At 46.0% G+C, this 19704-nt stretch overlaps 1 protein-coding gene across 1 annotated transcript in view; it reads right to left on the bottom strand.

The window, feature by feature from the left end:
* The window catches only part of CLYBL (citrate lyase beta like), a 282666-nt gene extending 264016 nt beyond the window's left edge, over positions 1–18650 (bottom strand). The window contains exon 1 of the mRNA XM_025364289.1: positions 18589–18650. Coding sequence (XP_025220074.1) covers positions 18589–18650 — 62 coding nt within the window. The remainder of the gene's footprint in view (positions 1–18588) is intronic.
* Positions 18651–19704: the final 1054 nt, after the last annotated feature.

The raw sequence follows: 19704 nt of genomic DNA, 5'->3' as shown, positions 1-19704 counted from the left end.
AAATGTGTGGGGCCATACAAGGTCTCAGAGCCACGCCAGTTAGCAGTTTCCCCCAGGTTCCCAGAAGGGACAGGAGTGAGTAAACAGGGTGCCTGGTCCTCAAGGAGCTTACAGCCCGATGGACATCAAACGAACAGCACAATTCCCAAGTCGGGGACTCAGCCCAAAACAGGCCAAAGTGATGAACGAGCTCCAAGGGAGAAGGCATGAGAGCAGAGGAGCCCTTCCACACACTGGCCATAAGGAGGCAACAGAACTGAGCCTATGAGTTCACACTTTCTATCATGCCTCATTTCAGTAACAACCTGGAGTGTCTGGGGTGAAGGATGAGAGTTGGGGAAAAACCAAAAACAGAAAGAATGTCAAGATAAAAGTGAATGCTATTTTGGATCCCGCTAAGATGCCTCCACTGGGCTGGAAGACCATGATTTTCTTAAAATACAGCTTCCTGATGCTGAGCTGGTCCTGTGTTGAGGAAAGGCTGAGTGTTCAACAGGTGAGAAGTTCTGAAATAAACAGAAAGTAGCTAGGACAGGGAACTGGCTAGGGAGGACCTTTAGACCACATGCACTCAGACTGGCCAAGCTCTCCGGGGAATACCTCAGTGCTGGGGTAAAGCCACATTCAGACATTTCCCGTCTGCCCACAACTCAGCTGCATAAACCAACAATGTAAACCAGTTGTACGGAAGATGCCCCGTTTATACTTTTGAAAACTCTTTTACAAAAGAGAGAATATTGAGGAATCTAAAAACAGCATTGGCCTATGTTCAAAAATTCAAGCCAAGAAGGGAACTTCAGATTTGATATCTTAAAATTAGCAGGAATGTTTAGACAAATCTATAATCTAGGAAAACATACATACACCCACACTCATGCATAAAAACTTTGCCTTTCCACCCTCTCATGTCAAATAGATAATTAGTGATGGATTCTGTTTACTGTGACCATATGATGATGCAGTCATTCAGGAATCATTTAATCAGTGCCGACAGTGTCAGGCACTGTGCTGGGCACAGGCATAAAGGGTGAACGTGGAGTTTCCAGCCCAGTGCGGGAGACCAAACATAACAGGGAGATGCACACATTCGTGGCTGGTGACAAACCGTAAGTGTGATGAAGAGCGGGGTGCTGTGAGGGAGGGAAAAGGCAGGGACAGGAGGACATGCTTCAGGTGGTCACCCCTGCTCCAAAGACACGGCCTTTAGGTATCTAGCTGATGTTGCTTTTTACATCCACTGTTTACTGGTGTTCTTATGAACTACATACACGCCATATCTAGCATTCAATGCATCATCTCATCATTTAATTTTTTTTTTTTTTTTTGAGACGGAGTCTCGCTCTGTTGCCCAGGCTGGAGTGCAGTGGCGTGATCTCAGCTCACTGCAACATCCACCTCCCCGGTTAAAGCGATTCTCCTGCCTCAGCCTCCTGAGTAGCTGGGATTACAGGTGCGCACCGCCACACCCGGCTAATTTTTTGTATTTTTAGTAGAGACAGGGTTTCACTGTGTTAGCTAGGATGGTCTTGATCTCCTGACCTCGTGATCTGCCCATGTCAGCCTCCCAAAGTGCTGGGATTACAGGCGTGAGTCACCGCGCCCAGCTTATCTCATAATTTACTTCTAGATGGACCTTGGATCTGAATCCCCTGAGCCTCAAAGCCCACGGTCTCTGGAACTAAGAGAAGTGTTAAAAAATAATAATAATAATAAATAATAAATAAAAGCCCATGGGTGTTTGCCTTCCCTGCTTGAGGGAACAGAAGAAGGCCAATGACACTCGGTAAGTGGACTGTGTGAGAATGGAAGGCAGTGACAGAAAGAGGTAGGAGTGGAAGATCACACGCTCCTCGGAGTCCAAGGGGAGGGCCAGGGTTTATCATAAATGCAATGGGAAGGATGTGAAGCAGAGAAGTGAAATTAGCCAATTTGTGCATTTAAAAATGATTTGGAGGAAACCATGAGATACAACTTCACACCCACTAGGATGGCTGCAATAAAAACAACGGAAAATAGCAAGTGTTGGTGAGGATGTGAAGAAATCAGAACCCTTGTGCATTTCTGGTGGAATATAAAATGGTGCAGCCACTGTGGAAAACAATTTGGTGGTTCCTCAAAAAGTTAAACATAGAATTACCATATGGCACAGCAGTTCCTAGGTATAAACCCAAAGGAACTGAAAACAAATACCTGTACATGAATGTTCACAGCAGCACTAGTCACAATCGCCAAAAAGTGGAAACAGCCCAAATGTCCATCAACTGACAAATAAATTTTAAAAATGAGTCAGGTGTGGTGGTGAGTGCCTGCAGTCCTAGCTACTTGGAAGGCTGAGGCAGGAGGAATCACTCAAGCCCAGGAGTCCAAGGCTACAGTGAGCTATGATCATGCCACTACACTCCAGTCTGGGTGACAGTGCCACTATACTCCAAACTGGATGACAGAGCTACATCCTGTCTCTGAAAAATTTGATCTAATTTAAAAAATAAAATGTAGTACTATATCCATACAAAGGAACTGGTAAATGCATAGACAGAAGATAGACCGGTGGTTGCCAGGGGTTGAGGAGAGGAGGGAATGGGGAATGACTGCTCAATGGATACAGAGTTTTCCTTTAGGGTGATGAAAATGTTTTGAAACTAGATGGAGGTGCCGGATGCACAACATTGTGAATGTACTAAAATACTCTTGAATAGTACACTTAAATATTGCTTGGAGGGGTACCTGTAGATGTAAACAATCCTTTTTCACAGTGGTCCAGATGACAGATGACCACTAGGGTAGGGGCAATGGAGACAAAAAGAAAAGGACAGATCCAAGAGATATTTTTGGAACCAACAGGTCTAGATGATAGAACGTACATCTCAATACATGCTGGCAGCACGTAACATGAGAGGCAATGAGGGAACTCAGCCCATTAGATGGTCATTCCAAGAGTTCAAACCTGAATCTAGAACAGTGGATGGGTATGCAGAATAATGGCCCCCAAAGATGTCCATGTCCTTATACCCAGTATCTATTGATATGTCAGGTTACATGGCAAAGTGGAATGAAGGTCGCTAATCAGCTGACCCTGAGTTGAGGCGACTGGCCTGGGTTATCCAGGTGGGGCCAATGTAATCACAAGGGTTCTTCTAAGGGGAAGAGGGCAGCAGAAGCAACAGAACCCGAGATGGCAGCAGTGGGGAGAAGAATTCAGTCCACTGGGGCTGACTTTGAAGGTGGATAAGGAGCCATGAGCCAGAGAATGTGGGCAGCCTCCAGAAGCTGGAACAGGCAAACAAACGAATCACCCCTAGAACTGCCAGAAAGAAGGCTCTCCATCCCTGTAAACACCTTGGTTTTAGCCCACGAAACCTAGGTCAGACTTCCAACCTGGAGAAGCATAAGCTAACAAATCTGTGTTAACTTAACCAGGGGAGTCCAATTTTTTTGGCTTCCCCGGCCCACACTGGAAGAACTGTCTTGGGCCACATATAAAATCCACTAACAACAGCTGATAAGCTAAGGAAAAAAAAAAATCGTCAAAAAATCTCATAATGTTTTAAGAAAGCTCACAAATTTGTGTTGGGTCATATTCAAAGCCATCCCGGGTCACATGTGGCCCACAGGCTGCAGGGACAAGCTTAATTTAAACCATGATGTTTGCAATAATCTGTTACAACAGCAATAGGAAACTAATACAATGAAAAAGAGTTGGCACCTGAAGGGGAAAATCAACGGGCCTGGCAACAGATGGGGTATGGGTGGGAGAGGAGAGGAAGCATCAAAGACAACTGGGAGTTCTGCATCTCGATGACCTTAACACAGGGAAGGGTGGCAAAAGTCAGCAGAGAGGTTAGAGCTCTCGGGGATGAGACAGACGGCTGAGGTGTCCAGGGAAGGCTTCCAGGAGGAAGTGGCGCTGATGACTCAAGAGTATGGGGCATGGTGAGTGGCGCATGTGGGCCACAGGTAAGCGGCCTGGGGGAAATGGAAAGATAGAAGGATGGGTGAGGAGGTGTGTACATGCCACGCTAAGGGGCCTGGACTTTACGCGACAGGTAATCGGAGATCATTGGGAAATTTATGCTGTCCGAGGGGGTGGGCACCATGATCAGAGTACAGTGTTAGGAAGCTTAAAAAGTGTATTTATGTGTTAAGAGGTGGGGAGAAGAGGTTTAACGGTAAGGATTCTCCCAATCCCCTGGTGCAGGCATGTCACCAGCTTACCTGGTAAGTCCCTGACGTTTTGCAGGACAGCTAGACACTGATGATTCAAATGCACAGCTTGGACCTTTGTCCAGAGGACATGAGGGGTGGCAGAGACACTCCAAGCCTCTCCTATACCCATATTCTCTTCCTGGTAGAGGAGAAATTCTCTTGCCTGGCTGACTCTTTTGCAGTTAAGGTGTCTGCAGAAGACATTTCTTTCTTTCTTTTTTTTTTGAGACGGAGTCTCGCTGTCGCCCAGGCTGGAGTGCAAGGGTAGGATCTCAGTCACTGCAACCTCTGCTTCCAGGTTCAAGTGATTCTCCTGCCTCAGCCTCCTGAGTAGCTGGGATTAGAGGTGCGTGACCACCACGCTCGGCTAATTTTTGTATTTTTAGTAGAGACGGGGTTTCACCATGTTGTGCCAGGTTGGTCTCGAACTCCTGACCTCGTGATCCACCCATCTCGGCCTCCCAAAGTGCTGGGATTACAGGCATGAGCCACTACGCCCAGTGAAGGCATTTCTTAAAAGGTGCAGCACTTGGGAAGGGCTACACATCTGACATGAGCACTGCTTGTTTTCTTGGGCTCACTGGTCATCCCTGGGTGGACTGCCGGCTGCTGGGCTCTAGAACAGGCAGGCCCCACGAGAGCACTGTGGTCCAGGCTCTGGGCATTTACAAGCCAGCTTGAGGGTACCAAGTGAGCAGGGAACCCAAATGGAGCAGGAAAAAACTGAAAGAAGTGAGATGTAGGCAGAAATCAGGTACCCACTTCTGAGTCAAAATCCGACTAAAATTCAGGATATCTACCTTCTCTTACTCTGGAGTTCTTTTAGGTTCTGCATCTCAGTACACCTGAATTATTTTAGAATCCTAACCCCTTGGCGCTGTGCTGTGTCCATCATAAGTCACCGGAACAAAGTGCCTGGTAACACTTCCTGCTACAGGGAGAGACAGGATGAGGCCGCCGCCCCTTCTGAGGACCTAAAGGGTCAACAACACACGACCAAAAAAATCTCCCTTAATGGCAGGAGCAGGCGGTAAAACCTATTGAGTGCAGGCTGTACCCATAAGTTTGGGGGAGGCAGAGCTTTTATCTTCAATCTCTGGTCAAATTGAGCTCAAATGGACCAAAATAACTTAGAGCTCAAAAAGCTATATATTTTATATTTCTGAATTCCCCAATGTCATCTTACTTGAGGGCAACAATTCCTTTCTAGACTGTGGAATGTCAACTAGCAGGAAGAAACTTGTCCATCCTCCTTTTGATGGGTGAGAAAAATAAGGCACAATCTAGACAAGGGCCAACTGCAGGTCAGCATTGGACTTGAACCCCAGAGGATCTATCCAGGAGCTTCCTGCCTATAGCAGAGAGTTAGTAACTTGATTTTAAACTTGTTTTTGACAACTGCAAGAAAAACTTAAAAGAGCACCTGAGGATATTAAAACAATTCTGATTTTTAGGAGCTAGAATAAGTTTCTACCTTAATATGAATTAAAAATATTTTCCTAAAAGTAGAAACCACCTGTTTCAGTCTGTTTATGCTGCTATTTTAAAAAGTATCACATACTGGGCTAATTTATAAACAACAGAAACTTGCTTCCCACAGTTCTGGAGACTGGGGAATCCAAGATCAAGGTGCCAGCCTTAGTGTCTACGGAGGGCTGCTCTCTGCTTCCAATATGGCGCCCTGTTGCTGTGTCCTCACATGGTGGAAGGTGGAAGGGCAAGACTGGAAAACTCTCTCTGAAGCCTCTTTCCAATGGTACTAACCCATTCATGAGGCCCAGCCCTCATGATTTAACCACTTCCTACAAGGCCCCACTTCTTAATACCACCGCAATGGGAATTAAGTTTCAACATGAATTTTGGAGGGGATACCACATTCAAACCACAGTACTACCCAGGAGTGATCTGTGACTGGCTAGTATAATTCAAAGAAACTTAAACATCACATTTCTGTGCTCCACATAGAACATGCACTAACAATAGCCAAAAGGTGGCAGTGACCCAAATGTCCATCAACAGATGGATGAATAAATAAAATATGGAATATGCACACAATAGATTATTCAGCCTTAAAAATGAATGAAAATCAGATACCTGCTATAACATGGATGCACTTTGGAAGATACTATGCTGAGTGAAATAAGCCAAACACAAAAGGATAAATATGTGATTCCATGTATGTGAAGTAACTAGAGTAGTCAAATTCACAGTGAAAATAATGAGAACGGTGGTTACCAGGGGCTGGGTAGTGGGGAAGGGAACAGGGAGTTAGTGTTTAATGTGCACAGGGTTTCAGTTTGGGAAGATAAAAAAGTTCTGAAGATGGGTGGTGGTGACGGCTGTACAACAGTGTGAATGTACTTAATGCCACTAAACTGTACACTTAAAGATGGTTAAAATGGGCCGGGTGTGGTGGCTCACGCCTATAATCCCAGCACTTTGGGAGGCCGAGACGGGTAGATCACCTGAGGTCAGGAGTTCGAGACCAGCCTGGCCAACATGGTGAAACCCCGTCTCTACTAAAACTACAACAAATTAGCTGGGTGTGGTGGCGGGCACCTGTAATCTCAGCTAGTTGGGAGGCTGAGGCAGGAGAATTGCTTGAACCCGGGAGGCGGAGGTTGCAATGAGCCAAGATTGCACCACTGCACTCCAGCCTGGGGGACAGAGCAAGACTCCATCTCAAAAAAAAAAGAAGTTAAACTGGTAATTTTGTTATGTATAATTTACCATAATAAAGAAAAAAATCCACTAAATCTTTAGAAACACTCAAAATATTTCATTTCCTAAATCTCTTCTTTTTTCCTTCTACAAATTTATATCCGGCACTGCCAAGGATTGTTTCAGGTTCTGGATATATAATAGCAATGGAATAAACCAAGTTCCTGCTCTCATGACTATCTGGGGGCTGGGGTAGGGTACAGGCAGACAATAAACAAATAAGCATGTGATATGTCTGGTGGAAATGGGGCAACAGGAAAAAATGAAAACAGCAGCAAGGGGACAGGGGGTAGTGCAGAGGCTGGTAAGGGGGTGGAGACTCTGTTGTACAGGGTGGTCAAGGAAGACCTCTCCGATCTGTGACATCTAAGACACAAAGGGACAGTGCTTCAGGCTGACACAGCCCAGAAGAGGAGGCCGGTGAGGCTGCAACAGGCTAGGGAAAGAGGGGGTCATAAAGAGGGCTGGAGCACAGAGCTACTTCTTCAGTTTCTCATAAACTTTTAAAGGGACCGTTTATAGGTCAGTATAGAAATATTTCCTCTACCATCCATGTGTCTTTCATTTGCCTTAAAATGAACAGAAAAAACAACTCTTACATCTTCTGAAAAGAGGCATTTGTGAGGGCAGCCTGCAGACTGCAGAGACTGCGTGCATCTCCCATTGCTAGAGCACCCTCCAGTGCCTCACTACGAAAACAGCACTTGGCATGGGGTTTTCTGTTTGTTGTTTTCATTTCCTAAACTTTTGTTTTTGGCCACAGAATGTGGGCATATCAACCTTCTCCCAAAGAATACTGTGAGATTGAGTAAGAAGACAAGTCAAGTGTATGCTTTCAAACAAGCCTGCACTACTTCCAAAGTGGTATGAAATATATGTGTGCAATGATGTTTTTAATGACCATATAAACTTTCAAAAGGTCCACAGAGAGGCCCTTATTAGGAAAAAAAAGTGTCAAATTTTAGCAGTGTAGAACTGTGAGTTAAACAGTGAACACAGTCTTCCACTAACCTAAGACCCTCATTTTACTGGGGTGGGGGGCAACGGGACAATGAAGTAGCAAGTATTGTCTTTTACACTTTTCAATATTTGGGGTTCTGAATATCAATACTGAAAAGTGTCCTGCAAATACAGACACCAGGGTCATTCTTCCTTCTCATTTAGACACAGTGAGGAGAAACAGTTAAGACAGACTTGCCCACCCAAGTACTCTCTTGAAATAGAATCCTTACTTTCTAGGGAAACTTTCATTCCCTTGTTATTATTATTATTATTGAGACAGAGTCTCGCTCTGTCACCCAGGCTGGAGTGCAGTGGTGTGATCTTGGCTCACTGCAACCTTTGCCTCCTGGGTTCAAGCAATTCTCCTGCCTCAGCCTCCTGAGCAGCTGGGACTACAGGCATGCACAACCACACCATGCTAATTTTTGTATTTTTAGTAGAGATGGGGTTTCACCATGCTGGCCAGGCTGGTCTTGAACTTCTGACCTCAAGCGATCTGTCTACCTCGGTCTCTCAAAAGTGCTGGAATTACAGGTGTGAGCCACCAATGCCCGGGCCATTCCTTTATTATTAAATAGAGCACTTCTGCCAATCTCAAAGACCTAACTAAGAGAAAGATGTTAACATGTGGTGTAGTTCAAAAGAGGTTCATGGCCATGTACAGAAACACCCATGGGCGGGTCCAGTGTGACAGCCAAGGCTGTCGTGGTAGCCAACAGGCCTTTTTAGGTCTGGTGCTGCCAGTCAGGTGACCTGCGTGACAGTCTGTGCCTACTTCAGTGTGCATGGGTCTCCTAATGCAAGGAAATGGGACAGATGAGCCTCCAAGAGGCATACACCATCCAGGGATGTATCGACACACCCTTGTGGAGGGTGATTTGTCAGCAAGCATCAAAAGGCTTCAAATGTCTGTACTCAGCAAGTTCACATATAGAAATTTACCTCCAAATACTTAAGTAAGGGTATCCACAGAGATTTGGGGATAGGAACATTTTTCTCTGCATTTCCCAAGAAAACCTGGAAACAGACTTAATGAACAACTGTGGTTATACACATACAAATATATATGTGCTAGAGTCATGTGGGACAATAGTGAACATCATCACCACTCCTAAATTAGGTTAACATCCTTAAATGTAAACAAAACGTAAAAACAGCTGGGTGTGGTAGCACATGCCTACAGTCCCAGCTACTAGACAGACTGAGGAAGAAGGGCTACTGGCGCCCAGGATGTTAAGGCTGCAGTGAGCTATAATAACACCTGTAAATAGCCACTGCATTCCAGTCTGGGCAACATAGCTGCACCAGTCTTTAAAAAAAAAAGCCAGCACAGTGGTTCACACCTATAATCCCAGCACTTTGGGAGACTGAGGCAGGCAGATCACGAGGTCAGTAGTTCAAGACCAGCCTGACCAACATGGTGAAACCCCATCTCTACTAAAAATAAGAAAAATAAAAAAATTAGCCGTGCATGGTGGTGTCCGCCTGTAATTCCAGCTACTTAGGAGGCTGAGGCAGGAGGAGCACTTGAACCCAGGAGGCAGAGGTTGCAGTGAGCTGAAACTGTGCCACTGCACTCCAGCCTGAGCGACAGAGCGAGACTCCGTTTCAAAATAAACAACAACAAAAAATCAAAGCAGCAAAATTAACAGCTATTCTAAACCTGGTTTATGGTGGAGAGGATGGGGTGAGAAAGGAAGGAAGTAAGGAAAGAAGGAGGGAATGAATCTCAAGTCTGCATCATTCAGGTGCGTTATTTAATTGATAAGCTATAACACATTCAAGTAGCAACATGAAATAAATTAAACCTGTTTGAATTACAGTGGATTTAAATTCATACCCAAGTGACCTATATGAAAACACAAATATTATTTCCTTGATATCTTCCTTATTGTCTAATAAAATTCGAAACCTCACAGGATCACGAGCAATGTGTGGAATTAATGAGCAATGTGTAACAGCAGAACACAGCTCCAGCTGCACTCAGGGTAGGAAAAAATGTTGTTTTTATAATTAACAACTTTTTATATGTTAAAAAAGTTAATTAAACCTCCCCAAGGAGCCCAGCTTGCTTTTCCCAGCCTTCTTAGAAACCTGCATTCCTAAAATTTCAGCCACGAGCACCTATGGGCTTCCTCACAGGGAATCACACATAAAATGGCAACTCCTACAGAGTGGCCACCACCACATTTAGTTAGGAAACTGTGTGACCGAAGGCTGTTTTCAGAAAGTATATCAGTCAGACCGTGGCTGTTCCGAAGCTATCACTGGAGACTGCTGAGGCTGAGTGGTGTCAGCTGCCCTGAGGGCACTCCCTATGGATATGGGTCATGTCTTGGGACAGGCTCACCCAGCCATGTGTGTCCTCACCTTTGAGGCTTCAGGTGTGCCTCCTGAGAACGTGCCACCTGCAGATACCCTGTTATTAGCAACTGACTACCATGAAGTATTTCTAAACGAATGAAGCACTCGTGTCACGCAAACATTCTGTGGAATTCGGGCACTAAGGAGAGCTCCTTGCAAGGACAGAGTCTTCACAGCAGCCACAGTTACTCAGTCGAGTCGGGTCAAGCATGTGGCATGAAACTGTCCTCAACTTCCCTCTGGATCCATGGGACAGAGAGAGGGAGGGAGTGATCTCTGCAGTAAAGAGTTGATCTTCAGGTCCCAGTCTCCCCCTGACTCCTTGGCCTCTCCCACAGAAAGCATGTGGGTGACCCAGTTTCCTCTAGATGGCCCTGGTTCACGGTAAAACTCTACCACAGGATAACAGTATGTAGAAGCATGAGCGCCACACAGCTGCAACAGAGCCAGAGGCCAAGGTGAGGCCGTTCAGTAGGCACAGCACAGCTGAATTGTTGGCAGAGACCTCCCTCGCAGCTACACCTGCCCTGGCAGGTGCAGCACCCAATTCGGGCCCAGCCACCACAGCCAGTTCTTGCTCACCAGTTTGGCTGCTGCCCACTGGATTTTGCTCAGGGAAATCTGATTTCCCACCAATTCCACTGTCCAGTCCAGGCATGTCCCTACCCCTAGGCTACTCCCGGTCTGCACACTGCATACAACTGCCTTCCTGGTGTTGCCTGCTCCCTCCAGGTCTCCTTTTTCTCTTCAGCCCCACTCTCGGCAGCGGCCGTTCTTTCTCCATCAAAGCATTCTGAACACTCTCTCTCCATTCTAGAATGGAGGCCATTCCAGAAGACTGTTGCTCCAGTTCTTGAACCTGAGGTCTACCATCTTAGACCACTGGTCTTTTTATTCTTTCTCCCAGCTTCTGTCAATTCCCTTTCTTCTGGGCTCTGTATCCTGCCCTGCACTCATCCCCTCCAACTCCATCCTCCTCCCTGTTCCTAATAAGTACCCGTCTTCATCCACAGCCTTTTACTTCTCTACCTCTGTGGTGAATGGCCATCCTGGTTTGCTGGGATCTAAGGGGTTTCTGGGAACAAAGGACATTCCATGCTAAAACCAGGACAGTCCCAGGTGACCGAGAGGATTGGTCCCTTTACCTCCCAGGGCCATTTAAAATGACCTTCTGCTTCACAATCCAAAATATCATTTTTGTTTACACATCCCCTTTCTCACCATGCATTTGGGCAACCGAAGTCAACTTCTAATGATACCAATAAACATTTTAAAATATCTAACACTTCACATTGGCCTTTTAATGCCAGTTCAAGTAGCAAATAATACACATTCATCCTGACTCTGAGTTAGTTCTTTGTAATGTGATTATTTTTCCATTTCTCAGTCATGTTTACCCTGCCTCCTTTTCAGTGAGGTTTCTCCCCTTTCTCGCTCACTGCTTCCATTCTTCTCTGCCTTTCTCTCCCCATCGCTCCCTCTTCTCCCACCTCCGTCCTCCCTTTGGGTCCCTTCCCTCCCTTTTTCCCTTAGTGGCCTCACAGCAGTACAGAGGGACAATAGTGGTTGTCACGGTAACCTCAGGAGGCTTCAAAGATGAAGCCAACCCTACAAAAGGCCTATTGGGACCCTGACAGGTAACCCATCCAGGCCCCTCAGCCACTTTCCATGGCCCCTGTTTCCTCACACACTGTCCCCTTCCTGTTGACCCAGAGTCTCAGGTACTTAGCTTGCAGTTGTCGCCTCTCTAAATTGTCTTCAATTTTTTTTTTTTTTTAATCAGATTCCTCTCCACCATGGCACTGCAAAATGTGAAGTACCTTCCTGGCACATTCCTTGGCTGCTACCACTGAACACATACAGCCAGGGAGCCCTTTTTCTTTTGGAGTCTTACTACTGAATACTTTAGAAAACAGAGGATCAATGTAAGACATTAAAAGAGATGATAGGTACCAGAAATCTTGCAAAATTTGCTAGAGGGAATTAAAACAATCCTTAGAGGAAATTTTATTACTATTATTATTATTATTACTATTTTTAATAGAGCCTTGCTCTGTCACCCAGGCTGGACTGCAGCAGTACGATCACAGCTCACTGGAACCCCAAATCCCCAGGCTCAAGGAATCCTCCCACCTCAGTATCCCAAGTGGCTAGGATCACAGGCACAAGCCACCACATCCAGCTAATTTTTAAAAAATTTTTGTGGAGACAGCATCTATGTTGCCCAAGCTGGACTTGAACTCCTGGCCAAAAGTGATCCTTCTACCTCAGCCTCCCAAAGTGCTGGGATCGTAGACATGAGCCACCAAGCATGGCTGAAAAGTAATTACTGAGTGCTTATATTTAGAAAGTAGACCCCGGATGGGTGTAGTGGTTCACATCTGTAATCCCAGCACTTTCGGAGGCCGAGGTAGGTGGACTGCTTGAATCCAGGAGTTTGAGACCAGCCCGGGCAACGTGGGGAAACCTCATCTCTCCAAAAATACAAAAATTAGCCAGACATGGTGGCTAATGCCTGTAGTCTCAGCTACTTGGGAGGCTGAGGCAGGAGGATTGTTTCAGCCTAGAATGTGGAGGTTGCAGTGAGCCAAGATTGCATCATTGCACTCCAGCCTGGGTGACAGAGCGAGACCTTGTCTCAAAAAAAAGTAGAAAGGTCTAAAATTAATAATTTAAATTTCCACCTTAAAAAACTAAAGGGCAAATTAAACCCAAAGTAAGCTGAAGGTAGGAAATAATAAAGATGAGACTGAAATCAATGAAATAGAAAACAGAAAAAAAAAATAGGGAAAAATCGATAAAATCAAAAGATGGTTCTTTAAGAAGAGCAATACAACTCGAGCCAGACTGATGAAATAAAAAACAGAGAAAAAAGAATTACAAATATCAGGGATGAAAGAGGACACATCACTACAGATGACACAAACAGTAACGAGATGACAGACTAGAGGCAGGGGTAAGAATTAATTGCAAATGGACTCCAGAGAATTTGGGGGGGTGTTAGAAATTTGGATGGGGGCCTAAAACTGGATTGTAGTGATGGGCCTATAAACTTATTAGAAATTACTTAATCATACACTAGCAAAGGGTGAATTGTGTGGTACATACCTTTGTAGGGCTGTAAGAAAAAGGATAAGGACTCAGCATGAACAACTCTAGGCACGTGAATGTGACAACTTAGATGAAATGTACATAGTCCTTCAAAGATACAAACTACCAAAGCTTACTCAAGAAGAACTAGATAATCTGAATAGCAATATGTCTATTAAACAAACTAAATTTGTAGTTTAACACTTTTTCCACAAAGAAAACTGCAGGTGCAAACATACACAGGCCAAATCTTACCAAATTTACACAAACTGTTCCAGGAAATAGAAGCGGGAACTCTCCAACACATCCTGGGACAGTCACCATCCTAACACCAAACCCAGACCAAGGCAATATCAGAAAACTATAGGCTAATATTCCTTATGAACATAGATACAAATAATGTTAACAAAATTTTAGCACATGCAATCCAAACAATACATCACGATCACTGGGGTTTATTCCAGAAATGCAATGGTCAGCTTAACGTTTAAAAAGTCAATCACTGTAATTCACCAAATTAACACACTGAAGAAGAAAAGCCTTATGATCAACACAACAGATGAAAAAAAAAATTTATAAATTCAAATCCATTCTTGATCAAAACTCCATGCAGGCTGACTTCAGCAAAAACTACAGAAAAAGGACCTCTGAAAATCCCATCCTCTATAAAATCAATGAGAATATTGGCAAAAATGGTCAGAATCAACTTTTTCAGAATTCTAGAAATTAAAGACTTGCAGCAATATAGGGATCATTTATTCAAGAAAAATGGATGAATCTCAGGAAGAACAGCAATTGTCGTGGGGGTTTAGTTTACACTATCCATTTTCCCCAGCTCTGTGGTAGACTTAAAAATCAACAGCCCCCATCACAGTGAAAACTAGCAGCACGGCAACCACTAGAGGGGGGAAAGCCCCATTTCTGGAAAATGTCACTATTTGACCTGTCTTGTGATTCCTTGACAGACCCTACTTGCAAAACTGTCTTTATTTGACCTGACTCAGAGCTTGCACAGTGGGAACAGTATTTTCCCGGAGGGCATTTGTCCAAACAATCAGAAGTACTTATTTAACATCACAGCTACTTGAGATGGAAGATAACAGGGCAAACCACCAGCTAACCAAAACATTTAAAAGCTAAAAATGGAGAAAGCGATATCCATATAGAACTCTGAAAAGTTGTGACATGTTCCTGAGACTCTAGGAGGCCACACACATGTGCAAGGCTGTATACCTGCTAAGGAAAGACCTTAAGAGATCATGTCTAGCTAACCTTCAGTCTCTGTGTAAGAAGGAAGTGGAAGCAGGGGCAGAGTAGCAAACTGTGGCTGAATGTTGAAGACATGTCCTGACACACACAGAGTCCCTCAGCAAAGCCTAGGAGACTTACTGCTTCCAGGAATTTAAGGAAATCTTTGTCTAATTGTTAGACTACTAAGTTAACCAAGCAGAGACCTCAGTGGTCACACATGACAAAGAACACAATGCAGAATTAGTTTATTAAAGTCACTAAACAAGTAACAACAAAAAACCATGGAAAAAGGGAGAAATCTGATTTCCAGAGTTGACCCATTATATTACTTAAAATGTCCAGTTTTCAAAAGAAATATACAAGACATGCAAAGAAACAAGAAAGTACGACCCATACGCAGAGGAAGAAAGTAGCCAGTTCAAACTGTTCCTGAGGAAGTCCAGATGCTGGACTTACTACTTAAATCATCTATTTAAAGTATGTTCAGAAAACTAAAGGAAACTATGCATAAAGAACTGAAGGAGGCCAGGTGCAGTCGTTCATGCCTAGAATCTCAGCTTTGGAGGCCAAGGCAAGAGAATCATTTGAACCCAGGAGTTCAAGACCACCCTGGGCAACACTGCAAGACTCTGTCTCTTCAAAAAATTTAAAAATTAGCTGGGCATAGTGGTGCGTGCCTGTAGTCCCAGCTACTGGGGAGGCTGAGGCAGGAGGATCACTTGAGCCCAGGAACTTGCAGGCTGCAGTGAGCTATGATCGCACCACTGTACTCCAGCCTGGAGACTCTGTCTCTAAGAGAAAGAAAGAAAAAAGAGAACTAAAGGTAAGTATGAGAATGATGTTTCAGTACACAGAGAATATCAATGAAGAGATAGAAAGTACAGAAAAGGGCCAGACACGGTGGCTCATGCCTGTAATCCCAATACTATGAGCGACAGAGGCAGGCAGATTGCTTGAGCCCAGTTCGAGACCACCCTGAGCAACATGGCGAAACCCTGTCTCTACAAAAAAAATATAAACAATTAGCCAGGTGCAGGGGCGCACACCTGTAGTCCCGGCTATGTGAGAGGCTGAGATGGGAGGACGGCTTAAGCCCGGGAGGCTGAGGTTGTAGTGAGCTGAGATAGCACCACTGCACTCCAGCCTTGGTGACAGAATGAGACTCAGTCTCCAAAAAGAAAGAAGTTCTGGATTAAAATGAAAATGATTTGAGCTGGACAAGGTAGGAATCAGCAAACCTAAAGACAGGTTGGCCAGGTGCAGTAGCTCACACCTGTCATCCCAGCACTTTGGGAGGTCAAGGCAGGCGGATCACGAGGTCAGAAGATAAGACCATCCTGGCCAACATGGTGAAACCCCATCTCTACTAAAAATACAAAAATTGCTGGGCGTGGTGGCATGTGCCTGTAATCCCAGCTACTCGGGAGGCTGGAGCAGGAGAATCGCTTGAACCAGGGAGTCAGAGGTTGCAGTGAGCCAAGATGGCGCCACTGAACTCCAGCCTGGTGACAGAGACTCCATCTCAAAAAAAAAAAAAAAAAAAAAAAAAAGACAGGTCAGTTGATATTGTCCAGCCTGAGGAACTGAAAGAAAACTGAACAGTCTCAAAGACCTATGGGGTTCTATCAACTACACCAACATACATGCAATGGGAGCCTCAGAAAGAGAAGAGAGGGATAAGAAAGCAGACTTTTTTGAGAGAACAATAGCCAAAAACTTCCCAAATTTGATGTATACACATCCAAGAAACTCAACAAACTCCCAAGAGGATAAACTCAAACAGATTCACACACACCACAATAAAACCACTAAAAGACCAAGACAAAGAGAAAATCTTGCAAGCAAAAAAAAAGGGAGAGAGAGAGAGATTCATCACTTACATAGAACCCTAATAAGATTAAAGTCTGAATTCTCATTAGAATACTGGAGGCAAGAAGACAGTGAGATAATACACTTTAAAATGCTCAAAAGAAAAAAAAATGCCAATCAAGAATCCTTTATCCAGCGGGTAGACATGTCGAGAACGGAGCCAGTGTGCTAAGGCGGGTGAAGAGCACTGTGAATTAACCCCCAGTGCTGGCGTGGGGACTGTGCTTGCTCACCGGACCCGCTACTGAACAGTCCACAGAGGCTGGCCCCCTCAAAAGGAGCCAGAAAAGGACCCTTTTGGACCAGCCTGGATACCCTGCCTGAGCTGCTCCTCTGGGGCCAGAGGTGACTCCCACAGCCAGGGCCCTGTGCCAGAGGCAGTGGAGGAAATGGAAAAGTGGAATGCATATGATTAGGTGGGTCATCCCATAGGTGGGTGACTGAAGAGGCACAATGCAAGAAGACGTAAGAAGTTCAGACCTGGCTGGGCACGGTGGCTCACGCCTGTAATTCCAACACTCTGGGAGGCCGAGGCGGGCGGATCACCTGAGGTCAGGAGCTCGAGACCAGCCTGGCCAACATGGTGAAACCTCGTCTCTACTAAAAATACAAAAATTAGTCAGGCGTGGTGGCGGACGCCCTGTAATCCCAGCTACTCGGGAGGCTGAGGCAGGAGAATCACTTGAATCCGGGAGGCAGAGGTTGCAGTCAGCTGAGATGGCGCCATCGCACTCCAGCCCGGGCGACAAAAGCTAAACTCCGTCTCAGAAAAAAAAAAAAAAAAAGAAGAAGAAGTTCCAGACCACCAGGCTGGCTGTAGTGGCTCACGCCTGTAATCCCAGCCTTTGGGAGGCTGAGTGGGGTGGATCTTTTGAGGTCAGGAGTTCGAGAATAGCCTAGTCACCATGGTCCCTGTCTCTACTAAAAATACAAAAATCAGCCGGGGGTGGTGGTGCACACCTGTAATGCCAGCCACTCGGGAGGCTGAGGCATGAGAATCGTGGAGGTGGAGGTTGCAGTAAGCCGAGATTGCACCACTGCACTACAGCCTAGGTGACAGAGCGAGAGTCTCTCTCAAAAAATTAAAATTAAAATAAATAAATAAATAAAATAAAGACGTTTCAGACCAGGAGCCATAGACTCAGTGTTTGAACCAAACTCTCTCATTACTGGTCATAGAGCTTTGACAATCCTTAACCTTTCTGACCCTGTTTTTCATCTTTGTAAACATGACACCCAACTTCTTCACATGGTGGTCAAGGGAAACAAATGAGACCATGTATGTGCATAGGCGATGGGCAAGTGCTAGACCAGCGGTTCTCAGAGTGTGGTCCAAAGACGCCTGAGGGGGTCCCTGAGACCTGCTGAGAGGGTCTGCTTGGTCCTCCCTTTCCCAACTAATATCTGCATCTGCATGAGCCCAGCATTTCTTTCAAATACTTCCTCCAAAACAGCTGATATGAGACTCCAGCTGTCCTTTATTAAACCAAAGAAATTTTCAAAAATATAAAAACCATGAGCCAATCTTCTCACTTTTGAGAAAATTTTCATTAAAGTGTTATTTGTATTAAAAGTTAATGGGTTTGTTATTAAGTGAATATTTTTAAAATTTCTGGTTTAATTCCTCATACCACAAAAATCAATAGATATAAGCAAAAGCTTTCGGGGTCCTCATATTATTTTTAGACATGTAAACGGGTCCTGAGACCAAACCGTTTGGGAACCGCTGTGTTAAACGAACCGCAGGTGTTCTTCACCGGGCGAGCCGCCTCTCAGAGATAAAGATTGGCGCGTTCACGGTTGCCATTTGTGGCAGGCAGACAGTTTTGTTCCTTGGGGCTGAGTCCAGGTAACTCGACTAAGGTGTGTACCCATTTTCCGGGTGCAACAAGGGCCCACCCACAGGGAGGTGCGGGCGGCAGCGACCTTGGACGAGGTCGAGCCAGCGCAAGGGAGGCGCATGGTGCTCCCGTCCGGCTGGGTTCCCATGAGGGATTGGGGAAGCCGCGCCCGGCCCGCGGGGTTGCAACGGGAGCCCACCCGCGGCGAGCCGGGCCGGGAAGACGGGGAATGGGAACCTGCACTCACAGCCTCAGCAGCGCCGCCGCCGCCGCTCCGCGCGCCGCCCTCCGCAGTAGACGTAGCGCCATCTTCCCGAAGCGCGCGCCCCGCCCTTTGCCTTTAGCCACGCCCATCCCACTTTCCATTCCCCCACGGCTACATCCCCGTCCCAGTCCCCGCCTCGCTCTGTCTTCGCCCCGCCCCGCCCCCCGCCAGCCACGTTCTCCTTCCTCGCAGCACCCGCTCCGCCCCGCGGCCAGTCCCGAGGTCACCTGCCCCTCCCGGCCAGGGCTCAGGCCCTTCGTCCCCGCTGTCATGGGGGACAGAGCAGAGGATCTGAATGGATGGCTCCTCTTTGAGGGGCCTCTCTGGTGACCGAATCCAACTCTCCCTGAGCTTCTGAGTTTTTGAGGCAACTGTTGACAGACTGCGTTTTCCCAGCCAGAAGAGCCAACATTTCTAGGGATTTCTTTGCAGTTTTTGTTGTTAAAATACCGCCTAACACTTTGTGAGCCCCACCACGTTCATATCTTGGTTAGCAATTAATCTAGAGTGGTCAAAGAGAATGCAAGAAGGTTGCATCCTGGAACACACATGCCCGCAATAGGTCAGAGCAGCTGTTGGCACTCTCTGGGCAGGGAAACTGGCAGTAGCTCTTTATTCTGCCCCCTGCAGTCGTTCTGCAGCGGTGAGAACGCCGAGGCGTTAAAACAGGCTGGCCCCTGCACCTGCCTCTTCTTTCACCTTCCCTGATCCAGCCGGCCTCCACCTGCCGGTCTTCACCTGCCCGGGCCCGTGTTACCCCTTAACCATGTCTTTTCCTTCGCGCTCAGCATGTTTCTTTTTCAGCTGTGACTCCGTTCCTTTAATGCTCTAAACTTACACCTGAAACCATTTCTCAGAACCTTCCAGTGGAAACTGACTTGTGCTCTTGGATGCAAAAAGTGGCCGTTTCAGCAAACAAAAGCCTGTTCAACCAGAGTGGGTTCCAAGATTTGGAAAAGTCCAGGTGACTGGGAACGTGGATGCTAAACTTCTGCTGAGCCTAAGAATTATTGTTATATTCGATACCAACAGGAGAGACTGCTCAACCCCTTGGTGCCCTCCCCCAGCTCCCACGCCTGCTCCACCTCAGGCTTCTCC

The sequence above is a fragment of the Theropithecus gelada genome, chromosome 17, assembly GCF_003255815.1.
Source record: "Theropithecus gelada isolate Dixy chromosome 17, Tgel_1.0, whole genome shotgun sequence".
NCBI lineage: Eukaryota > Metazoa > Chordata > Mammalia > Primates > Cercopithecidae > Theropithecus > Theropithecus gelada.
This window is presented reverse-complemented; position numbering and strand designations above follow the sequence as displayed.